This window comes from Osmerus eperlanus, chromosome 3, assembly GCF_963692335.1.
Source record: "Osmerus eperlanus chromosome 3, fOsmEpe2.1, whole genome shotgun sequence".
In the NCBI taxonomy this organism is placed as follows: Eukaryota; Metazoa; Chordata; class Actinopteri; order Osmeriformes; family Osmeridae; genus Osmerus; species Osmerus eperlanus.
Genome location: NC_085020.1, coordinates 571,625 through 594,188, shown reverse-complemented (window position 1 = coordinate 594,188; position 22,564 = coordinate 571,625). Strand labels below are relative to the sequence as shown.

General features: G+C 45.0%; 2 protein-coding genes across 3 annotated transcripts; both read right to left on the bottom strand.

Annotated features, from left to right (window-relative positions):
* Positions 1-1,741: 1,741 nt before the first annotated feature.
* nabp1a (nucleic acid binding protein 1a) lies at positions 1,742-6,955 on the bottom strand. Of its 2 annotated transcripts, none has more exons than XM_062456302.1 (6): positions 5,733-6,955; positions 5,330-5,468; positions 4,890-4,961; positions 2,943-3,024; positions 2,691-2,760; positions 1,742-2,604 (listed from the first exon to the last, which is right to left on the bottom strand). In XM_062456302.1, exons 1-6 carry the CDS (start codon positions 5,824-5,826, stop codon positions 2,414-2,416), a joined length of 648 nt encoding a protein of 215 aa, XP_062312286.1. In that variant the 5' UTR covers positions 5,827-6,955; the 3' UTR covers positions 1,742-2,413. The 2 variants fall into 2 exon arrangements, with proteins under 2 accessions (XP_062312286.1, XP_062312287.1); XM_062456303.1 differs by having other exon boundaries at positions 6,877-6,953.
* A 1,673-nt stretch (positions 6,956-8,628) lies between these two features.
* Positions 8,629-22,056, bottom strand: cavin2a (caveolae associated protein 2a). The gene is made up of 2 exons (XM_062456301.1): positions 21,443-22,056; positions 8,629-12,347 (listed from the first exon to the last, which is right to left on the bottom strand). Exons 1-2 carry the CDS (start codon positions 21,971-21,973, stop codon positions 11,346-11,348), a joined length of 1,533 nt encoding a protein of 510 aa, XP_062312285.1. The 5' UTR covers positions 21,974-22,056; the 3' UTR covers positions 8,629-11,345.
* Positions 22,057-22,564: the final 508 nt, after the last annotated feature.

The window sequence follows — 22,564 nt, the reverse complement described above, 5'->3', positions numbered from 1 at the left end:
TGTCAAGTTATTCTAGTACCAGACCCTAAAAATAACTTTTTATTGAAGCAACCCATTCAGTATGAAATACTGTGTCTTAATAAAGTTAATGAACTGTATTAGAATTGTGTGCTTCTCTTCTGGACAAATAGAATCCCATTTACATAAATATTTATAAAATTACTACAGCTGCCTGGCTTTGAGGAACTTCCAGCTCATGACCAGAAGTTGTGTTCTGAACACGAGGATCCTGATGTGTTCTGAACACGAGGATCCTGACGTTTACCTCCTCACGTGTTCTGAGTCACATGAGGCCTCAGGCCTGGGTCAGCAGGGGAACACAGGTTCCTAACGACCCCTGACCTTTTGGGTGTAGGTATGGCTCAGTGGTAGAGCATTTAACTGTCAAGGAAGAACTCGCTGGTTTAACATTGACACAACCTCCATGCAAAGGAACCATATTGTACATGGTTAGATAAAATGACCAAATGAGTTACTCAGCCAACTTGAAACAAGATTTTTAAAGGGTTACAGTATTTTCATCCCAGCCTTCGAGGTAATCATTTAATGTTCCAAATATCTTGTATGTTGACCTCGATCAATAACTTTAAAGGGGGCAGAATGCAAGAGGTTTGTTCTGAAATTAGGCAACAAACGTTTCCGAGTTCTGAGTGTTTTCTTCTGAAGTTGGCTTTGAGAAACTGGGATATGGGGTAACATGTCCTCACCACATTGCAACAAGGTTTCCACGTTCTACACAAACATCTACTCTCTAAAAGACTACAACACTGGGACAAAGTGTTGAAAATGAATACATGACATGTATTACTACTTAAGACACTAAGTAGTGAAAAGGTTTATTGTGATAAACCTGAATGGTGAGTTCTCTTCAGGGTTTGACAGGTCAGGAGAGACTGTGTTGAAACACACATTAACATTCTGTGGACATTCATTGTCTAATCCAAGGTGCTGTTTCATTTACCCCATGTTTGTGTTTTAAAGTATGTATGCAAGCTAATTTGCTTTCGAAGGCAAGTATGTGTTTATTCCTTATTTCACTATTACTCAGATTTAAGGTATAATTTAAATGACTTTACAAAGATCCTGATATGCAACAACCCAACTACAGAATTGCAGATGGAGCCAGAGATTACAATGATTTTCTCAACCAACCTGCCTTCAAATCATGAATGCTATTGGTTAATTTGTCAGTTGGGACTTTTTGCTATAGCATCTATTACATTTAGCAGACGCTCTTATCCAGAGCGACTTACAGTAAGTACAGGGACATTCCCCCGAGGCAAGTAGGGTGAAGTGTCTTGCCCAAGGAGACGTCATTTTGCATCTTGCGAAGGTTAAAAGAAAATTATTTTTATTTGTTTTTGTATTGGGTAAAATTGGGTAAACACAACGATGGTTCGTTATGAACCTTTGGGTCATGTGACCCGAAGGCAGCACGAGGGTTAAGTAATTCCTTAACCCTTGTGTTATCTTCATGTCATTCTGACCCATCAGTCATTGTGACCCACCGTCGTATTGCGACAACTTTACCGCATACAAAAACAAAGTGAAGCATTTTATTTTAACCGTCGGGCTGTCTCAGACCCCCCACATTGCAAAGGTTAAAAGAAAATGCTATTTATTTGTTTTTGTATTGGGTAAAAACATTGATGGTTTGTTGTGAACCTTTGGGTCATGTGACCCGAAGGCAGCACAAGGGTTAAGCTATCAGAATACCTCCGAAACTACATAAAACAAGACAGAACATTGAAAACTTTATTTGTTGAACCCTTTAGCCAGCAGTTCTTGGTCCCACACATGATTACAATACAAATTTAGATCTCATAAGAACCATAGATGTACTTCTCTAAATTTAACCAACCTACAGTTACAAATCATATATAACTTTTCCTTTCACACGGTCACTTTCAATACATTTTGGTTGAGAAGGGACACCCTTCAGATGAGTTTAAAAGCTTGTCAATTCATTCTTTGAAGTAATTTTGCCTACTTGAGGCATTTTTTTCCCCCAAACAGCAGAAATCACTTCCTGAATCAACTGACAGTAACATGTCCGCTATAAATTAAGAGAAGAAAGTGCATCAAGTGTTCAAGTAGGTGTGTATTCTCAGGCAACAGAAGGGAGATGTGAGGGACGAGCAGCCTAAGTGCTGGAGATGACCGTGAGTCCTGGAGGGGTGAGGTCACTGCCCACCGTTTGTGCCTTCACAAGTCTTCCAGAAAGGTCAGAGTCATGGTCCTCCACGATGGCAGTGCTTATTGCGAACTGATAGATCAACCGGCATGCTATCAGCTTACGTACTTTAAAACCTCCACTAAATAGTATTTTCAGTGCCTGAATTGTAAATGCCAGGTGTGGCTGCTCATAGGAGGCGTCAGACACACGACATGAGAAAAATCTCGTCTTCCGATTTTATCTTTTGGCACGACGGGGGTCACGTCCGTTGCTAATGGTGACCGCGGGCTTGGGGGCACTGGAGGGTCCCCCGGCCAAAACAGGGGGGGCCCCGTTACCAGGGGAACGGCCGTTGGGCCTCCCACCCCCTCCAAAAGCAGGAGTGCTACTGGAGTTGTTACTGGCAAAAGGTTGCATGGCACCATTACCTGTAGGAGGGAAGAGTAGCACTAAAACACAGGTTGCAACCAAGGACACAGTGAAACTGAGCTACAAGGACAACCATCCTACTCACCTGGCTGGGCAGGTGCACCTGAGTTCTGATTGGGTGGAGAGTTTCCCCTCTGATTCTGATCCCCCTTACCCTGAGAGGGAACATCAGCTTAAAATCTTTCATTTTGTTTTTACACTTCATAGGTTTAGTAAAGGCTTCTGGTGTGGCGTCAGTGAGAAGGCTTCTGGTATGGCGTCAGTGAGAAGGCTAGCGGTATGGGGTCAGTGAGAAGGCTAGCGGTATGGGGTCAGTGAGAAGGCTAGCGGTACTCACAGTCTTGTGCTGGCTGGACTGATTCAGCAGCTCTAGGTTGGGTTCACTGAAGTTGGGCACTTCTGAATACACCATGCAGAACCTGCATAACACCAGGGATACAGAGACTGAATGAGTGCTGCCATGTTTACTGCATCCCCTCCGACACTCCCACGTACAGTTAGGTCCATAAATATTTGACACAATTTATCATTTTGGCTCTGTATACCACCACAATGGATTTGAAATGAAACAATCAATATGTGCTTTAAGTGCAGACTTTCAGCTTTAATTTCAGGGTATTTACATCCAAATCAGGTGAACGGTGTAGGAATTACAACACATTTGAAATGTGGCCCCCCCCTTTTTAAGGGACCAAAAGTAATTGGACAATTGGCTGCTCAGCTGTTCTATGGCCAGGTGTATGTCATTCCCTCATGGGAGTTCGTTATTTCATTGACAAGGAGCAGATAAAAGGTCTAGAGTTCATTTCAAGTATGGTATTTGTGTTTGGAATCTGTTGCTGTCAACTCTCAATATGAAGTCCAAAGAGCTGTCACCATCAGTGAAGCAAGCCATCGTTAGGCTGAAAAATCAAAACAAACCTATCAGAGAGATAGCAAAAACATTAGGTGTGGCCAAATCAACTGTTTGGTACATTCTTAAAAAGAAAGAACGCACTTGTGAGCTCAGCAACACCAAAAGACCCGGAAGACCACGGAAAACAACTGTGGTGGATGACAGAAGAATTCTTTCCCTGGTGAAGAAAAACCCCTTCACAACAGTTGGCCAGATCAAGAACACTCTCCAGGAGGTAGGCGTATCTGTGTCAAAGTCAAAAATTAAGAGAAGACTTCACCAGAGTAAATACAGAGGGTTCACCACAAGATGTAAACCATTGGTGAGTCTCAAAAACAGGAAGACCAGATTAGAGTTTGCCAAAAAACATCTAAAAGAGCCTGTACAGTTCTGGAACAACATCCTATGGACAGATGAGACCAAGATCAACTTGTACCAGAATGATGGGAAGAGAAGAGTATGGAGAAGGGAAGGAACTGCTCATGATCCAAAGCATACCACCTCATCAGTGAAGCATGGTGGAGGTAGTGTTATGGCGTGGGCATGTATGGCTGCCAATGGAACTGGTTCCCTTGTATTTATCGATGATGTGACTGCTGACAAAAGCAGTAGGATGAATTCTGAAGTGTTTCGGGCAATATTATCTGCTCAGATTCAGCCAAATGCTTCAGAACTCATAGGACGGCGCTTCACAGTGCAGATGGACAATGACCCAAAGCATACTGCGAAAGCAACCAAAGAGTTTAAGGCAAAGAAGTGGAATGTTCTGCAATGGCCAAGTCAATCACCTGACCTAAATCCAATTGAGCATGCATTTCACTTGCTAAAGACAAAACTGAAGGGAAAATGCCCCAAGAACAAGCAGGAACTGAAGACAGTTGCAGTAGAGGCCTGGCAGAGCATCACCAGGGACGAAACCCAGCGTCTGGTGATGTCTATGGGTTCCAGACTTCAGGCTGTCATTGACTGCAAAGGATTTGCAACCAAGTATTAAAAGTGACAATTAGATTTATGATTATGTTAGTTTGTCCAATTATTTTTGGTCCCTTAAAAAGGGGGGGGGCACATATAAAATGTGTTGTAATTCCTACACCGTTCACCTGATTTGGATGTAAATACCCTGAAATTAAAGCTGAAAGTCTGCACTTAAAGCACATCTTGATTGTTTCATTTCAAATCCATTGTGGTGGTATACAGAGACAAAATGATGAAAATTGTGTCAATGTCCAAATATTTATGGACCTAACTGTACTATTCTGAACAATGTTTAGTAGAAAGTAGAAGTAGTGGCTTTAGAGTGGCGGCATGCTGGGGCAGGGAGAGACATGCGCCAAGCAGCATGCCAGCGACCAGCACGTCCAGGTGATATTAATAGCAGGACAGACTCACTCTCCGATCTTCTGCAGGTCTCCTCCTCTTCCAGTGTAGAGCGTGAGGCAGCCCTTCCAAATGGAGGCGTAGCTGGAAACAACAGGGTGTAGAGGAACACATCAACACATGCTGTTCAACACTTCTCTCCACTTTTACCAGTGTGTGTGTTCATCTTGATGAAAACAAGAACTTGACTTTCTTAATATGCTTGCCTGATATTGATAAAACTAATGCAGGGGCGTAGGGTTGTTTTCGAATATGGGTGGGACAGCTTTTAATAACTGAGGATGCTGCGGTTTAATACGATTTTCTTTTTTCTAAAGGTCGGTGGGGACAGATTTGCTTTTATCAAAACGGTATGGATGCATAATTGTGTGTATAGTGAAAACTACGACCCTGTGAGAAAGCAAGACAAGTGAGTAAACTTCCTGCCCTCATGATCACATGTGGTGTCGTACCCTCGGGTCAGGCGGATGATGTCTCCAGGCTGAATGAGACTCCCAAGCTCATCCCACACCGAGATGGCGATGCTGCCGCTCTTGTCGGCCACCTTGCAGGAGCGCACTTCGTGGCCATCCTTGGTCTTAGTCACACGGCCTAAAATTAGCGCGCATAAACACACGTTTTTCAACAAAATTTAATATTAAACATGCCACTTCAGTCACAGTTCAACATGTGCAATCACGTGAACGACCGCCACACCCTACTGCTTGCAGATCGGTATTAGGTAGGCGTTTCAGGGTCAAACAAGCTCATTATTTAAAACCACTCCGCCGCTAGTCTGTCTACATTTGCACAGCGGTCCCTTTAAGAAAACGGAAACGAGTCCGGCTCGCACGAGGAACTGATTGCCAAACTTACCGATTTCCAGAACAATGAAAACAATATTCAAATTTTTCGATCCAGGCTTCACGTCTTTTATCAAGAACAGAGCTTCGTTTGTCGGATTTGACATTTTTGGTGGCTAGTTAGGACAAGCTAGCTGGGAACTTGATTGGCCAGCTCCGAGCTAACTGAAATGGCTAGTAAAGCAACCTGCTAATGCTAGATAGATAGCCTAGCAGCTAGAACTAACTTTGCTAGTTATAGCGAGCTACCTACAAGAAGCATCGAGCTACAACTGACAGACACATCCAACTGTCTTAGTCGTATTCAAGTTGTTTCCTAGCCTTCTGGGGTATTTCAATGCAGTCCAATATTTGTTGGCTGCTCTTTCCAGACTACCTAACTAGTTTCACAGGATCGGGGTTCCCTTGCATTTAAAATGAGCTAGTCATGTGCCCTACTAGTTACGCTAAGCTAACATTAGCGTTCCTGGCTAATTGCCTATGCAATTCACTTCACCCTCAAGACAAGTGAAAACTGATAGCTCAGCTAGCGCTAATACGGATACTAGCCAGCTAGCCCTACTTTCGCTTTTCAAAGACTGGGAGGATAGACTCTCTGCCTCCGGCTGCTTCCCTGTCTAGCCATTTTCCTTCTAGGTGGTGTTAGCTAACAGTTAGCTAATATCGGGAAATTAGGCCGTCTAAAACATACGATTTCGTTTAAAATAAAGATACTTTGTATCTTGGCCAAAAGTATCTACTTTACCGTTACCTGACAAACGATTTAAGACAGTATTGATACAATCTGTCGCTCAGGGTTGTCGTATAATAGTGATCTTGACAAAGACAGATCCCTGCACTACGTGAGGTTTAAAGTCAAAGATGAGTTTTAAAGTCTGACCATCCTACTTTAGAAGAATCGGCGCGTTACTGTCGAATTGGTAAAAGGTTAGGTAGTAAAATATTAGGTAGCTATAGAGTTTTGTGCGTCTTTGTGAGCGAGGAGTAAGTGCCTAGCTAGCTCGTAAGATAAAGTCTAGCTAGCTTGCCAACTTCTGCTTTCACAAGTTTATGTGTCCCTGATGCTAGTTATGGCCGCTTAAGTTGTTTGAAAAACACACTTTCTGGTGACCCTAGCAATGTCTATTATATCTACACTAAACCTAAAGACTCCTTACGCATAGGTAAAACTGCCAGACAGTACCACGCATTTCTCCTCAACTCTAACAATGCCCCAACTACGCCAACGTGTTCTGCCGGTTACATTTATACATATGGAATAGTCCAATTTGTTTAAACGGAAAGGGGTATGTGTGACGGTAGTCCGTACAAATACAGGCCGGTAGTGACTTAAGAAACGTATATTTACAATAGCACACTGTATTTTATCGACTATTTCACACTCGTGAGAATGAACCAAGACTGGACAATAAAATTATATTAAAATACACGACAGCTGGATTTGGTGCATTCCACATTGGCGTTTGTTATATTCTCAATCTGGCCAAATGACAGAAGTATGGATCTGTAAGACTAATGTGAGAACTATACTCGTAGCAAATAAGTGATACAATGTCACAATGTACAACCATTTACATACACATATATGTAGGCTAACAAAGATAATTCACTCTGTAGCCAATCAACGGTAAACGACAGATATATACAGAGAGGGAGGGCTCAATGTGGCCAGACTGGCCACGCCCCCTAGAAAAGTACAATTGCGTGGTTCTTTTAGTGCAGTATACTGCCAAAGTAAAAGGAGTTCTGGTAAATACTGGAAATGTAAATGCTTTACCGACTACTGTCCCATTGTCTGTATTACAAACATCTAGCGTCTCAGGTTTTATCCCTGCGTCATTACAAAGAGGAACTAGATATTTCCTTTCTGACCTGTGTTTGTGTGTTACCAATGCTTTGACCCCCAGCTATTTGAGCTCCATATTTCAGTCTTTTGAATATTGATATGCCTACAGTACGAATTAACGCCATCCGGTCATATGGCTATTTGTAAAATAATAAAACCAGTTTTACGTTCTGTAGTGAAATAATCGTCACGAACAGGATTCGAACCTGTGCGGGGAAACCCCATTGGATTTCGAGTCCAACGCCGTAACCTCTCGGCCAAAAATGGGGCAAAAGGGACCGTGACGCGTCGTCGCTCGGTGGAAATAAGCGTAATAAGCGTAATTAAAGTTTAAAAGCTATACAGAAAAAAAATTCAAGCACTTGCGCAATCATATTTCCATACGAACTGGTGTAATATTCTATTATACATAGACTATGCTGTGCATATTCTTAACGTAATTTAATTTGCACAAAGTCAACCAAAATGAAAGAGCAAGAAAATATAGCCTACTCACTCTAGAGGGAGACAGATCGCTAAGTAGCCCAAAAACTTTTTCTTTTTTTGGGGGGGGGGGGGGGGGGGGAGATGGCAAAAGTACACATATCCTTCACTCAAGTACAGTACTCAAGTACAAGTGCAGATACTCATGTTTGACAATACTACAGAAAAAATCGTCTCAAGCACAGAAACGAATTACTTTGTTACTTCCCATCTCTGGTTAATATGCAAACACAGCGATACGTATCGGTCCTGGGTTCAGTATCCTTGATTACAATTAATTTGAGAAAAAGTGTTATTTTGGATTATTTGGTGGTAAATCCCGGCTCTTTTTTACACTTCTCCAGTAGCCCTACTTATTATTTTTTAATCCCTAGTGGTTACCATCTTCTTTTGACCAAAGACACTCAGTCTCACCTTCCAGACTCCCCCTCTCCTTTCCCTATACTAAGTTGCTTTTTGATGGGTTGGTGTCATGTTGGTTTCCTGTTTGCGTCTCCGCGGGGGCACGTGCCAGACTCAACAACTGAAAACGTTTGATTGTTCATTCTACAACAATAAATAAACATTTAGGACTCAGCCAGTTATTAAAAGTATTTATTTGTCAATTACAATGCTAAACTCTGAGAAGATCCAAGCATATTAACATGGGTTCAGAGGGAGAAAATACTTTGCAGTGAATGTTAGTGTGGAGAAATACCTTTGGCTTGAGTGACTTTACTCTGGATGAATTGTGAGTACATAATATATAAAATACATAGAAAACATAATTGAAATTAATCATATCATCATATGTGATGTAAAATCTTTATGAATCCTATTAAAAGGCAGTTGGTCAACAAGTTAGAATCAGACAGAAACATAAGAAAACCAACAATCACGTGGAAATCAAGACCTCTACAAACTGTTTTCACGTTTGACATATTCAAGACTGGTATCTAGGGCTTACAGTCTATAGTTATCCAAGAAAACCCCCTCAAAGAGAGCACACTCACACCGTATAGAAAGTGTATAGCCGGATATAGTAAATTAATGCATAACTATATTTTTCAATATCACCATAATTTATGATGCTCACAGTAGCCTACATCACCTATTTTGTAGAAAGATCAACTGCTTACATGTTGCCCAACAAGCACTAATACATTTCAGCACAAAAATTGTATTCTTTGTTGACAAGACCTCTACTATGACTAACTCTACTATGACTAACTCTACTATGACTAACTCTACTATGACTAACAGCACTTCCCTCAGGTTTTCTTTACATCATATTTTTAGTGGCCAGAGAAATCCTGGGGCTGTAAATGTTCAAGATCGAGTATGGAATGTCACTGTGATTAGCAGGGGGGATGTTAACCTAGTTTTGAGTCATCAGTAAGGGGCCCCCTAAACGCCATCTCACCTAGTGTTGTGGTGGGCTATTGCAAAAAGGGCCATATACATATGTTTTAAGAATCTCTCTGTGAGATACTAATGGTTCTCTAAAATTAGCAGAAAGAAAATCTACAGTTTACATACAGATTTTACAGTTACCTGCCCAATCACTTTCTCAATCTATTCTTCTATGATTACATTTCCACTGTGTCCTTTCCACATATCCTTAATCCCCTTATTTTCTAGCTCTTAATACATTCCTACTAATATATTCTTATTATGTATAAGAAACAGATCCTGGCAGATACCCAGACCCCCTGTCCTGTTGGTTCAGCACATGTCACATACATGTCCTTAGTATTCTTCCCCTATGCAGAACCTTCTAGTGCCCTCGTCTCACTCCTCCCTCCCTGCTAGTGAGCCAGAGCCTGGGCGTCTCACCAGGCCGAGAGCATGAAGAATGGGACATCCAGGATTCATCTGTCAGAATATAAGAATCCCTCGGTCTCTCTGTTTTCCTTCGCACCACTTTCTGACAGCGTAACCAGGACCCAGCAAACTGCATGGAGGTTGGGTCCACACAGGAGGAACATGAGGGAGAATATACTAGACATCCAGAGAGAGTGAGTGTAGAGCTCTTATTTCTGTGCAGGAATCCACCCCCAGGACAGCAGCCCGCGTGAGGAGCCCTGGACTACATGCTGGGACGCGTCTGAAGGGAAGGCTCTGGATGTGTGTGTGGGATGTGTACGTTTGTGTGTGTGTGTGGGGGATGTGTGTGTGTGTAGGGGTAGTGTGTGTGCCTGTGTCTGTGTGTCTGTTTAAAACAGGTGAGTGCAACATCTTGTCAATGAATTAAGGCACACAAAAAACAGGTGAAAAAGCCTTATTTAAAATACATAACGATCGGCCATCGTCTGAGTACTTACATTGATACATGTGATTCAGTATCGTGACTCATAGGATTCATAGTAAACACAAGTACACACTCTTAAAACAGGTATCAACAATAAAAGATTATCCTGTATGGTAAATTAACTGCTATAGTTTCAAATGATATTCTCCCCATTGCCTAATATCTACTACTTAGTGTATTATTGCATCCCAATATTAGATAACAACTGACTTGCCTTCCATCCCCCCAGCTAGTCACGTTATCCCCGTCGACTCAGAGTCAAGACAGCAGCTTCCTGCACCCTCTTTCCACACAGTAGAACACACATACCGACACCTTGGCAACGGTGCCAGCAACCTGCAAGAACGTTCTGGCCTCGGCCAGGCCGCCCTCCCTCCTCCAGGCCGCCCTCCCTCCTCCAGGCCGCCCTCCCTCCTCCAGGCCGCCCTCCCTCCTCCAGGCCGCCCTCCCTCCTCCAGGCCGCCCTCCCTCCTCCAGGCCGCCCTCCCTCCTCCAGGCAGGAGAACAAAGAGGCCGTTCGTCAGCCAGACGGAGTGCTCCAGACAGACACAGACGAGATAGTTGGCCCGGAGTCCTGGAGATGTGCTGTTCTCCAACAAGCGCTGGTTTCACTGGGTGATAAGTTATGAGACCCTGGTTCTCCTCCAGGGCAGGCCCAGAGAGGCAGAGGCACTTGGTGAGAGATGGCTGGTTGTCCAGAAGGGTTTAGTAGGGATGTGAATGGGTTATCCGATTACATTAGTCGGCTGTTGCAGATGCAGGAATTTATCAGGCTAAGGATGAAGAAGTCCAACTTGAACGGGTTTCTCAAAATAGGGGTAAAAAAAAAATCACGTGTCAATTTGACTGTCATTTGACCATGTATTTGTGTGTGTGTGCTTATGTATGTTGACATTGGAGCAGAGCAGATGTAAGAGAGTCTTGGTAGCAGGGGCGACTGACTCATGTTGGCGGTGGAAGTGGCACCATGACAGGGTGTGCGATCAGTAAACCGGACTGCTGTGAGCTTAAGAGGCTGGCTCCACAGGAACGGCTGCAGCAGGTAAGCTGGCCGAGTCCTCCACAGCACTCTGCTCCTCCTTGTCTGGCTCTGGCTCCCCCTTCTCCTCCTCCTCCTTCTCCTTCTCCTTCTCCTCCACCTCCTCCTCCTCCTCCTCCTCCTTCTTCTCCTTCTCCTTCTCCTTCTCCACCTCCTCCTCCACCTCCTCCTCCTCCTCCTCTTCCACTTCATCGTTCTCAGGGACGGCTAGCTCGGCAGGGCGGTCAAGGCTCAGGTCAAACTTGAGGCTCCCCGCCTCTCCGTTGAGGATCAACTCCACCTCGCCGCTCCCCGGGGCGGAGGGGCTGGCCACCTCCTCTCCCCACCTCCCCTCCGCACCTTCCAAACTCTCCTGGGTGTGCACCTCAGTGGAATCTCCGTCCAGGCTGCCCAGAGGAGGGATCTCTACGTGGGCAATCTCCGCAGGCGAGCCCCCGGGCTGAGAATGGGCCTCCCCGTCTCGCACCTTCTTGACGTTGAAGGTCATGGGAGAGACCTTGAAGGAGGAGCTCTTGGCCGCGGGGCTCTTGGGGTGGTTGGGCGTGAAGCTCTTCCTGATCTTCTCCCGGCGTTCCGGAGGGACGATCTTGGTGCCGATCTTGCTCATCTTCTTCTCAATGCTCTGGCGGGAGAACGCCTTCTTCAGGCTGTCCACCTTCTTCAGGCTGGAGCGCTTGAGCTTCTCAGCGCGGGACCTCTCCAGGGTGGAGTGGCTGGCACCAAACCTCATGGCAGCCTCTCCCTCCAGGAGCTCGTCCTGCTCGCGGAGTGCTGCAGCCTCGTCATCCTCATGAGAGGAGAGGCTGATGGTCTGGAGGACCTCCTCAGGGGAGGGGTTGGTTTCGGCTGTGACGGAGGGGGCGCTCTGGGAGGAGGCCTCCTCGTCAGGCTGGGGGGCTGGCTGGGGGGCTGACTGGGGGACTTTCATGGAGTCCTTGACGAACACACTGGAGGGGATCTCGTTGTCTTCCTAGAGTGGCAAGAGAGAGAGAGAGAAATTAAAATTTCCATTCATTGAGTCCCACAAGCTCTAAGGAAAGATTCTTCCAAAACAGATTAATTGCCAGACGTGGTATCATGATGTTCTTGTATACTGAGATTCAGAGTTTGCTCTGTGTAAAACGTCTCTAAACATCTCACAACATTCTGCAGCCGTGGGCCCTGGCAGCCACTAGCGGATGTCAAGGTTCAAGTGTAATAGATCCAGACGGCTCATCTGGAGAGACCAGTCTCCACATGGTCCTGCTCTCCACTCCTGAGACATCAGGAGTGGAGTTATCTGCATGAGCCGAATCCTCCCTCCTCTTCTCTCTCTCCCTTTCCACCTCCCTCCTCTCAAAATCTCTCCATCCATGAACACATTTATATCCATATAAAGTTAGAAAATTGACTATCTGAATGAACCAGTGAGTGTGTTTATGTTTCTTATCTCATCTTTCCCGTGTCATCCCTCTGGTCTTCCTTCCTCTCTGTGATATCCTGTATCTATCCATTCATGCATACTTCCCTCAAACGATCTCTAAATCTTTCTCTCCCTCATAAAATATACTCTGCACAAAGATATGCTTACACACTTTCCCCTCCACGTGATGCTGCTGGTCAATGATCCCACACCTGTTCCTTCTCATACGAACACACACTAGAGAGTTCAGGCTGAAGGTGAGATCTTGACTGCCCACATGAAGCTCCCTCTCTCCACACACTTCAGACTGGCTGAACTTCACCTGTTTTTGTGACATTCTGAACATATGGTGAGATTCTTTGTGACTATGCAATCATGTGCTGCAGTATGCGTTGTGGTATATCAACGTGCTGAACCTTTCATTGGTCTAGGCAGCCTGAATACCAGGCCTGACTGGACAGCACCCTACAGAGCTGTAGAGGTGTGTAGGGGAATCAGCCTGTGGGCAAGGTAGGGTTTACATTTTTCCACAGTACAGAGGCCCAGGTGCGTGCATGCACACACACACACACACACACACACAATCCTCTGATACAGACAGCACTATAAGGTGCTTGGGTTGTTGACTATATTCAAGACAGTGTCAGTGCCAGTCTAAATCAAACACAAAAATATTCCAGCTTCAAAAGCACCAACATCATCACATTGAGGATAGTGTGCGTTTACCTTCGTAATAATAGTGTTGCATTCCTACTGATTCCAACCTGACAAGTAAAGGTGTGTGTGTCTAGGTGAGAGAACTGTGTGTGTCCTACAGAACACGTTGTGGTGTTTCACTGTGTCAGAACGATTTCAGCCGGCCAGGATGCCGAGCGTAGCTGGAGGACTCTGTCAGCGTTAACAGGCTGTCATTAACACATAGCTGAGGACTGGAACAACCAGACAAATGACCCTCTCCTCCTCCTCCCTGCCTACCACCCCTCCTCTAGAGACAACCTGGTTCCATACACCTCATCACCTCAGTCAATCACATCCGCTGTTCTTGATCCCTCATGAGGTACGACCTCCCTCTTCAGCTGCCAGGGATGGGCCTACATCCTCAGATACTAAAGGATTCTCTTGTCATCTGTGAGACAAGTTTATCATTTATAAGCAGCATATTTTCATAAGTGCAAATATAACACATGTACAAAGCGTCACAGCTGTTAGGGGAAACCAAGTTGGCTCATCCCAGTGATCCATACAATCCATCAATCAGACAATTTCTACTACACCAGTAGCATGTTGTGCATGCTGTTTTACTGCAGACTACACAGTTAAATCTTGAAATACACATGTAACTTGAAACAGTGTGTAAAAGCTTGATCTTGATCAGTATCTTGTGATACATTCATGAGGATTAGACTGTAAAAAAAAACTATTTAGACGTTTATTTCTGAATGTGTAGGTCTTAGAGAGCTACACCTGAGACACCGTGTTGTTTTGCAAACCTGCAGGCCCTTGTCTCAGCCCAAACCTGCAGGCCCTTGTCTCAGCCCCAGCTATGATTCACTACTCAGGTGCGTCTTGCCAAGCATGTGCAGCTCCCAGTGACGGTGGAGGAGTAAATCTGTCATTCTGTTCCCTCTGGAACAAAGACATTCATTTATGAGCCATGGATTGGAGGTTTGCTGTGCAGAATCACTAGTTTGTAGACAATAGAGATGAGTCAAGTTTAAAGATGAGTGATGTAGTGTAACATTTGTGTAACAAGTGTATTTTCAAATGTCTTTCAAAAGGAAATGACACAGATTTATGTATTTAGTTTAAAGTAGTTGGGTTTGGGAGCTAATCTCCGCCCAGGTTCACCTGCTTGTAGGAATAGGTCACTTATATAATCTGTCTGCTCTGCGGAAATCAGTGTATTAGTGAAGGTTTAGTTTAAATCCACTTTTTCCTAGATTACCTAAAAGAAGGAGACGTGTAATTATTATTGTAGGATAAAATGCATTGTTTACCTGGCACATCCTGAAAGCAGAAAAACCCTTGTCTCAACTTGTCTGGGCTGTGAAAGTAAGTCCTTGTGGTGGGCATAACCAGTGTTCCCGCCCAGAGCACACTGGTTCTGGGAGGGAAACAGGATCTCTCCAGGAATGGAGATGTCACCTTGGATCAACAGTTCCAGTGTCAACTAGACCTCTCTGGCCAATCTGCTGCCTCTCAACTACTCGTAACCACACATTAGCCAACACATTTGTTGCCAACACACAGAGTGACAACACACAGTGCTGGGCTGTGGTGTTCCTGATATAGGCAGTGTACAGTTGGGTGAGGAAAAGGCTTGTTTGATAAAAAAGTGGAAGGTGTAAATAAAGACAACATATAAAAGGTTCTTTGTTTGCAGCTCTTATCAAAAAGAAAATATATGGGGGGGTGTTGCATCCATGTTGCATTTAGCCAAGTTATTACTTGGAGCTAAGCAAATGCCTTTGTGTATAGTTGTCTAATCATGTTGGCACCTCTGAAGTACCACACCTACAACCAGCCCTGCAACCGACCCTAGTCCTTTCCTGCTTTTCAGCTGGTATGATGTGTGTGTATGTGTGCATATCCCCCCTTGTGTGTTCCAACTATGCATATAAAAAGGTGTGTGTGTGAAGTGTGTGTGTGTGTGTGTGTGTGTGTGTGTGTGTGTGTGTGTGTGTGTGAGTGAGAGAGAGAGAGAGAGAGAGAGAGAGAGAGAGAACAACGAGCTGCTGACATCTTGGAGCATGTTGGAAACATAGCTGTCTGGCTGCACCACAACACCAGCTACCTGACTTCACAACCACACTGGTGTACCAACCCTCAATGTTGCAGAGCAGATTGTAAAGACTGCATTGTAAGAAGACACAATGTGGGCTCCAGTTCCGTATAGAAGCCAGGGTGTGGCAGCTGGGGGAGTTGAGCTGGGTTTGGTTCTATGAACTTGAGTAGGGATATTACCATCTCCTGTTGCCTCCTCCCTCACAGAGAGGAAAATAACAGCATCCACTATTACGTCACCTGGTATATATTACCTTACCCGTCTTCTCATTCCTCAGGGGTGATCCACTAGCTGCACTAACCTGCAGCACATGTCAATACTGTTTCTTACTTTCCACATGTATCTGCAGCAGAAGCCTACAGGTAGAGGTAAATCACCCTGAGAGCATTTCAACTCGACTCTTAGTTGGCGTGTGTTTTGTGTGCTCCAGCAGGTGTGTGTGTGTGTGTGTGTGTGTGTGTGTGTGAGTTCTGCAGCTCCCCCAGATGGAGGGACCTTCCCTGCCAGAAGGCAGGTGTGTTGACACAGTGAGTCAGGTGCCACCAGGAGCAGGTGGAGACACAGCACAGAGCAAGGAAGGATGTTAAACTATTCCCACGCTGCCTCGAGGATCCAGCCTCTGTGAGGAAGAGCAGATGTCTGGGATTGATTTTAAAAGTAGCTCATTAGAAGAAAGAAAATAAAGCTCAAGGTTGATACACAAAAAAAGACCCCTTAAAAACCTCTGTGCTCTAATTTAACACTTTTGATACCCTCTACCTAATTCCTCTCTTCCCCCTTCATCTCCCTCTCCCTGTGATGTCTCCCCCTGGTCCGGGAGCACAGACTCCGAGTCCTTCCCAGTGAAATCTGACTTCATCTGAATCTACTTTGAATAGCCCACCGCACTGCATTGTGGGATTCCACTGGGATGACCCCAGGGTTGTGTAAGCCCTTTTTCCATTTCAACAGTCGTCAACTATGGAGGGAGGAAATAACTTCTTTCCATTGTAACATTGTAATGTCCTGTAACATATTATGTCCTAAAAGCAGATAAATATACAGCATGTGTTTGTTCATGGGACTAGCCTCCCACCACATGATCCAAGACAACACAGGCCACAGTATCTCACTACATACGGTACAATAACATGAGCAGACCAGCAAGTCCTTCCACAGTATCAGTCAACTGAAGATTTACATTTGGTTTCATATCAAATGAAGGCAAGCCAATCACAAAAGCAGGTTCCCATACAGGATGCCACAACAGGTTTGGTAACTCTTCCCCCCCCTCTCTCAACAACAGCTGCAGACAGGCCATGTTCGACTAGCTCACCAGATTGTGCAAAAACGCAATGTACAATTCAACCCCAACCCAGCAAGCTAATGCTCTAACAATCCTACACTAGGGTGCTGTCCATGTGCAGCCTATGGCACCCAGACTAATCTCGTTAGCCTTTTCTTGGCATCTCTCAAACTGTTCTGAGTATTGTTGCAGTGTTCGCAAGGCGTGCATCTACACCATTATCAGAACAGGGCGGTGGATAAACGCCATCAGGATCTTTTGACTAAACAGTTTCCGACATCACCATGTTTACTAGGTTTAAGAATGTTGAAGTCTGACAGCATCAGAGACAAGGAAAGTGATTATCAGGAGAATGTGTTTTTTGGTTTAAATCCTGTGAAATGACGTCTATTGTTTTCTCTGTTCCCTATCCTGGTCTTTCAGACCTTGAGATGTTTTGAAAGGATGCTTACGGTCGCTGAAGAGCAAAGAAGTAGATAACTATTGGAAGGAATATCTAGAGGTTTGGAAGAGGAGCTAGACTGAGGCCTGCTTTTCTCTTCTCACAATGTGAGACCTTGAGTTAGGTTGGCACCATGACAACCAACTGTGCGCGCACCCAATGAGACATCATGCTTCTCCATGAATATATAGTCATTGTATTTGTGGGGGCAGTTTCATTCTTCTTTGACAATACTGCAAAATAAGTAAACAGCATTCCAATTTCTTTAGATTTGATTCAATAAAAATAAATACAAGTCTATAGAAAGTTTAATCAGACCTTATGATAACTCGTTGCCACTGTACGCGTTCTGCTTTACTGATACCATCAGTTGGAAGTTGTTTTCATATAGTCGTACAAAGAACTGAAAGTCAACTGAAGTTGTCAAGCCAACCTTGTACACACCAGGAAAATCAGTCATTTGATTGAAACTCTGACTTAGTAGGCTGAAAGAAGTTGCCAAACCTGAATGTGGTGAAATGTGAAAGAGCCACCAGCACTCCTCCAACTATAGTCAAATGTCTCTCTCTCTATCTCTCTAGCTCTCTCTGACAGTTGTCGCTCTTTTAGCAGGAATACCTTTGTAATGGAGAGTAACCGCCCATCTCACAAATCTGTGTTAGAATGTGTTACCTCTGACATTCAAAGGTTGGGATCACCATCAGGATAATGGTTCTAAGGCCTCTAACTTTCAGCCTCGTAACAGACAGGATGGTGAGAGAGGCCGAAGGCAGACTCATGGGTTATCTGGTGGAGGAACATTCAGCCAAGCGGATCGGTGTTCTGCCATGAGTTTAAACAAAGGGCACAATGATAACATGTAGTTTGATTTGGTCTCTTCCAACTTGATTAAAAAACTAAATATGTGTGTGTGTTAATATCCCAGAGGTATCACCATGCCTCAAGCCTGGGTTATTGAGCCCACTGCAACAAAACTGAGACACACACCCACATTCCCCCTGCACCCTAAAGCCACACGCCTGCTACAACATGTCCAAAAGCATAAAATGTATAATGGAGTCACTAAATGGAGTCAGGTGGTTGAGCGGTTAGGGAATCGGGCTAGTAATCAGAAGGTTTCCAGTTTGATTCCCCGCTGTGCCAAATTATGTTGTGTTCTTGGGGAAGGCACTTCACCCTACTTGCCTCGGGGGAATGTCCCTGTACTTACTGTAAGTCGCTCTGGATAAGAGCGTCTGCTAAATGACTAAATGTAAATATTTGCCAAGATTGGTGTGCACCACTTAGATAATCGTCACGAAACAGTAAATGTTCCTAACAATGTAAGGAGAAGGTCGGAGCTGGGCTGGGCAGACGTTTCCCTGCCCTGGCCTGCCCACAGAGGCTTTGGAAACACACCTTACTGACATTGATAGGAACAGTTAGCAAATCTTAACCTTTGATCAATAGTTGAGTCATAACTGTGTCTGAAGTATTGGTGTGCATTTAAAAGAATGTAAACAGTTAATTCAATTACTCAAATTTAAAACATAAGCCTGGTATTCAGTCGTCTTCCAAACTACTCTAAAGATGATGTTTGAATTTCCAGGACTGTCCCATTGGTGGCACTGTGCCAAGTAAATGTAACACACCTAGCCCAAGGAGTTAAACATACTTTAAGAGATATGTTTGGCTGAATTTGATTCAACTTAAATGAAAATATCCTCATTTGCAGCAAGCTTGGAAAGTCAACCATCACTTGTAAAGTTGTGAAAACAAATGCTCCGCAAAACAATACTGTGTTTCCAATTCAATACTGATCTTTTGACAAAACAGAAAACACAGTTTAACAGAAAATACTGTTTAGTTTGGATCTGAGTGTGTTTTGATAGAGCTGGTTGTTGTGTTCCCTCCCACCTCGCTGTGATTAGGAGTCTCATAAACAGCAACTATCTGAGAACTTCCCTTCCCACCCCACCCTCAGGCCCTCCAGCCCCCAGCCTTGTATTGTAAAGTGACAGGGAATGTCAGATAATTGATTTGAAAAGTGCAACACCATGGGAAATGCAGCTATGGAGTTGTTGGGAGGTGCATGTTTTTGTGCTGGTATTCAGATCTCAGATGGCATGCAGTTCATTCGCTAAATAAATGAAAACTAACAAACATCCTTCCATTTTGGTTTTCCACACAGGGTCAAAGAATGTAAGACTATTAATAAATTCAAAGTTGCTACTGAGAAACTTAAACTATTTGTTTTGAGATTTAATTGACGTTATTGTGTTAATCCCAAAAGGAAGACCACCAGAACAACCCACAGTAGCTAATGTTTTCGGAAATCTTCCAAGGCAGAGGAATCAGTACGGTACCTTTGTGTCTGTTAAAAGGGGTATGGGTACGGGGGGGGGGGGTAGATAGAGAAAACACTGGGGCACAAACACAAACAAACGACGGTGGAACCATGCCAACTGAGTAGCCCTGATTTCCGGCAGCTTGTTAGGGCTCGTTAGGGAGCAGAGTGCAGATGAGCGGCAGGGCTGTCAGGGGCCGCAAGCTCGCTTTCTGGACGTGGGGCTTGGTATTTACCCAGAGTCCTTTGCAGCAGAGTGGTTTTCCACCTCAGGTGGCACGTACAGGGCAGCATGTGTTCTCCATCAACACAGCGGAGGAATCCTCCTTTAGTTTACCAACGGAAACAAGCCCTCTGTGCCAACAACCAGAACAACAACAGAACAGAGAGAAAGTGATTGGCTGCCGGGCCCAGTAAGGGTCATCCTCAGTGGGAGAGAGATGGAGCTGGAGCTGGAGATGGAGAGATGGTGTGGCGTTTCTGCAGTGTGAAACAACATCTGAGGTCTTAGAAAAGGGAGGGCGACGTTGGAGGTTCACAGAGAGAACACAGTTGGGTTATGAGAGAGTCAATCAGGGTCAACAGAGAGAGCTAGAGAGACAGAATCAAGCAGCACAGTGTGTGTGTGTGTGTGTGTACTTGCGAGCGTGCATGTGAGAGAGAAGAGACAGGGAGGAGATGAGAAAAGGAATATACTATTCTCCTATTCTCTTCTGCTAACAGTCTTATAGTTTAACAGCACACCAAACATCCTTATAAACTCGGAGAGAGCGTTATGTTTGGTTGCCTGCCTGGCAGCTTGAGATGAAACACATCAGAAGCCCCCATAAAACCTCTTCATCATCATCATCATCATCACACCATCGCTGTGTGAACAGGATGGACCATAAAATCACGTTCAAATTCACTAACGTCCCTCAAGTGTGTGTGGTGCTGCCGGCTGGCAGAGCTATGTAAACACTGGGTCAGGAGGGCTGTACCTGTGAGACTAGATAGGACCAGAGGCTGAGCGCTCTGTCAACCCAACACACCCTCCTGCTGAGGGGGCGCAGCCTGCCTGCTATCTAAAGATCATGCTGAACCATCGGGAATCATTTGTACCATTATATCACCAGGGGCTTCATGTACTCTTCAAGGTTTTGGCACCAAAAATATGTTATATGCTGGTTAAATGTGCTTTGATGTTATGCGTCAAGTTGTTCCCAAAGGCACTTGACTCACCTTAATGTCTTTAGTACTTGAGGCAAATGCAGATTTGTTATAATAGCATAGCGTGGGTGTGTGTGTGTGAGTGTGTGTGAGTTGGTGTGTTTCTGAGATGACCATTATTGTATTCCTCTTTGCTCCATTCCCAGACACACCCTTCCTTGAACAGGCAAATCGCACAAACACACACCTTCACTCTCCTTAAAGCACATGCTCAACACACATTCATTTACATTTATGCATTCATTCCCACGTAATTATCTCAGGGTCCTCAGAGGAACGGATCACGCTGCAACATTTCCGTACACTAGCGCACTTATAAACTTAATCAGAAGCCTATAGCAAACACATTTCACTTCCTCTGACAGGAGAAGTTGAATTAACGCATAAATAAAAACTTTCGTGGCACATTTAGTTTACTCTTAATTCTTTTACGTGCATAGGTGTACACGTAGGCGACGCCTACCAGTAAACAACATGAAAAATATACATAAAACAATCAAATCATCCTTGTCTCTGAAGACTAACCTTAACTCCTGCACCTGCCTATCTAGACTACTTCACGTCTCCCCCTCTCCCCCATGCTACCCCCCCCCCCCCTCCTTCCTGAGCGCCTTACCTGGAAGATGAGCACTTTGAAGTGGTTTCTCTTCAGCAGGTGGCTGTGGTTCGCCTCCAGTCTTTTCACCTGGACAGCCTGCTTGTCCATGCGCTCACGCACCTCTTTCAGGTTTCCGCTGACTTTACGCGAGCGCTCCAGCAGCTTGCTCACGCTGTTGGAGGTGCTGCTATGACTCTTGGACAAGCGGGTGACGTCGCCTTGGACCCCTAGCACGGCACCTTCCAGGTCGGCTTGACGCTGCTCCATCCTCCGCTGGTTCTCCTGCACCGCTTCGAGCATGTTGACTAGTTTGTCGAGTAGCGCCACGACCGTGATAGCGCTCACCTGGCTTCGGTCGGTTGGGCTAGTTGGAGAGGGGCTTGTCGGGGTTTTCAAGCCCAGGCGGCTGAGGGTGTTCGTGGGGGAGGATGGGGCAGAACTTGGGCTAAAACTAGGGATGAGAAGTTCCGTGTTTTCTTGTTGTTGCACGGGACTGGCCGGGCTGCTTCTGTTGCTGCTACGCTCAGCATGAGACGCGTCCTCTCCCATGATTGTGGAGTTAAGTATCCCGAGCGTTAGTCTATGGAGGTGTGTAAGTGCTGCCAGCTGCTCCAGTGGAGGACTAATGACACAGGAGAAAAGATTTGCACCTCTAGTTGTTTTTTTGGGGGCCTCCCCTTTTTAACTCCACCCCAAACAGCTCTCTCTCTCCCTCTCTCTCTCTCTCTCTCTCTCTCTCTCTCTCTCTCTCTCTCTCTCTCTCTCTCTCTCTCTCTCTCTCTCTCTCTCACACATACACAGGCACACACACATACTGCTGACACCTCCCCGAGCCAAAGGGAGGGGCTTGGTTGCTGTGGAAACAGAGCTAGCCCTAAATTGACATAGAAAGAGGCCGAGGTTGCTACTGTGTTCCTGTGACTGTGCTTCCCAGTGCATGCGTGAATGCGTTTCTAAAGTATGCCTACGTGTCAGTTGTGAATAGTACTGTTATGCTTCAGGACACTCGTGTGTTAGCTCTGTTTCATGTCAACGTGAACATGAAAAGGTGACCCTGTGGTTTTCTATGCGTGGGTGTGCGCGTTTGTGTGCACGTGCTTGTGTGTGTGTATGTATGTGTGTGTGTACGTGTGTGCATGT

Bases quoted from the DNA above. Each gene is read 5' to 3' on its own strand.
- nabp1a (XM_062456302.1), bottom strand. From the start codon at position 5,826: ATGTCAAATCCGACAAACGAAGCTCTGTTCTTGATAAAAGACGTGAAG. The intron at 5,469-5,732 runs GTAAGTTTGGCA...CGCTAATTTTAG, and splicing joins TTTCATTGTTCTGGAAATCG to GCCGTGTGACTAAGACCAAG. The intron at 3,025-4,889 runs GTGAGTCTGTCC...GGTGTTATGCAG, and splicing joins GACCTGCAGAAGATCGGAGA to GTTCTGCATGGTGTATTCAG.
- cavin2a (XM_062456301.1), bottom strand. From the start codon at position 21,973: ATGGGAGAGGACGCGTCTCATGCTGAGCGTAGCAGCAACAGAAGCAGC. The intron at 12,348-21,442 runs GTAAGGCGCTCA...TTGCCACTCTAG, and splicing joins TCAAAGTGCTCATCTTCCAG to GAAGACAACGAGATCCCCTC.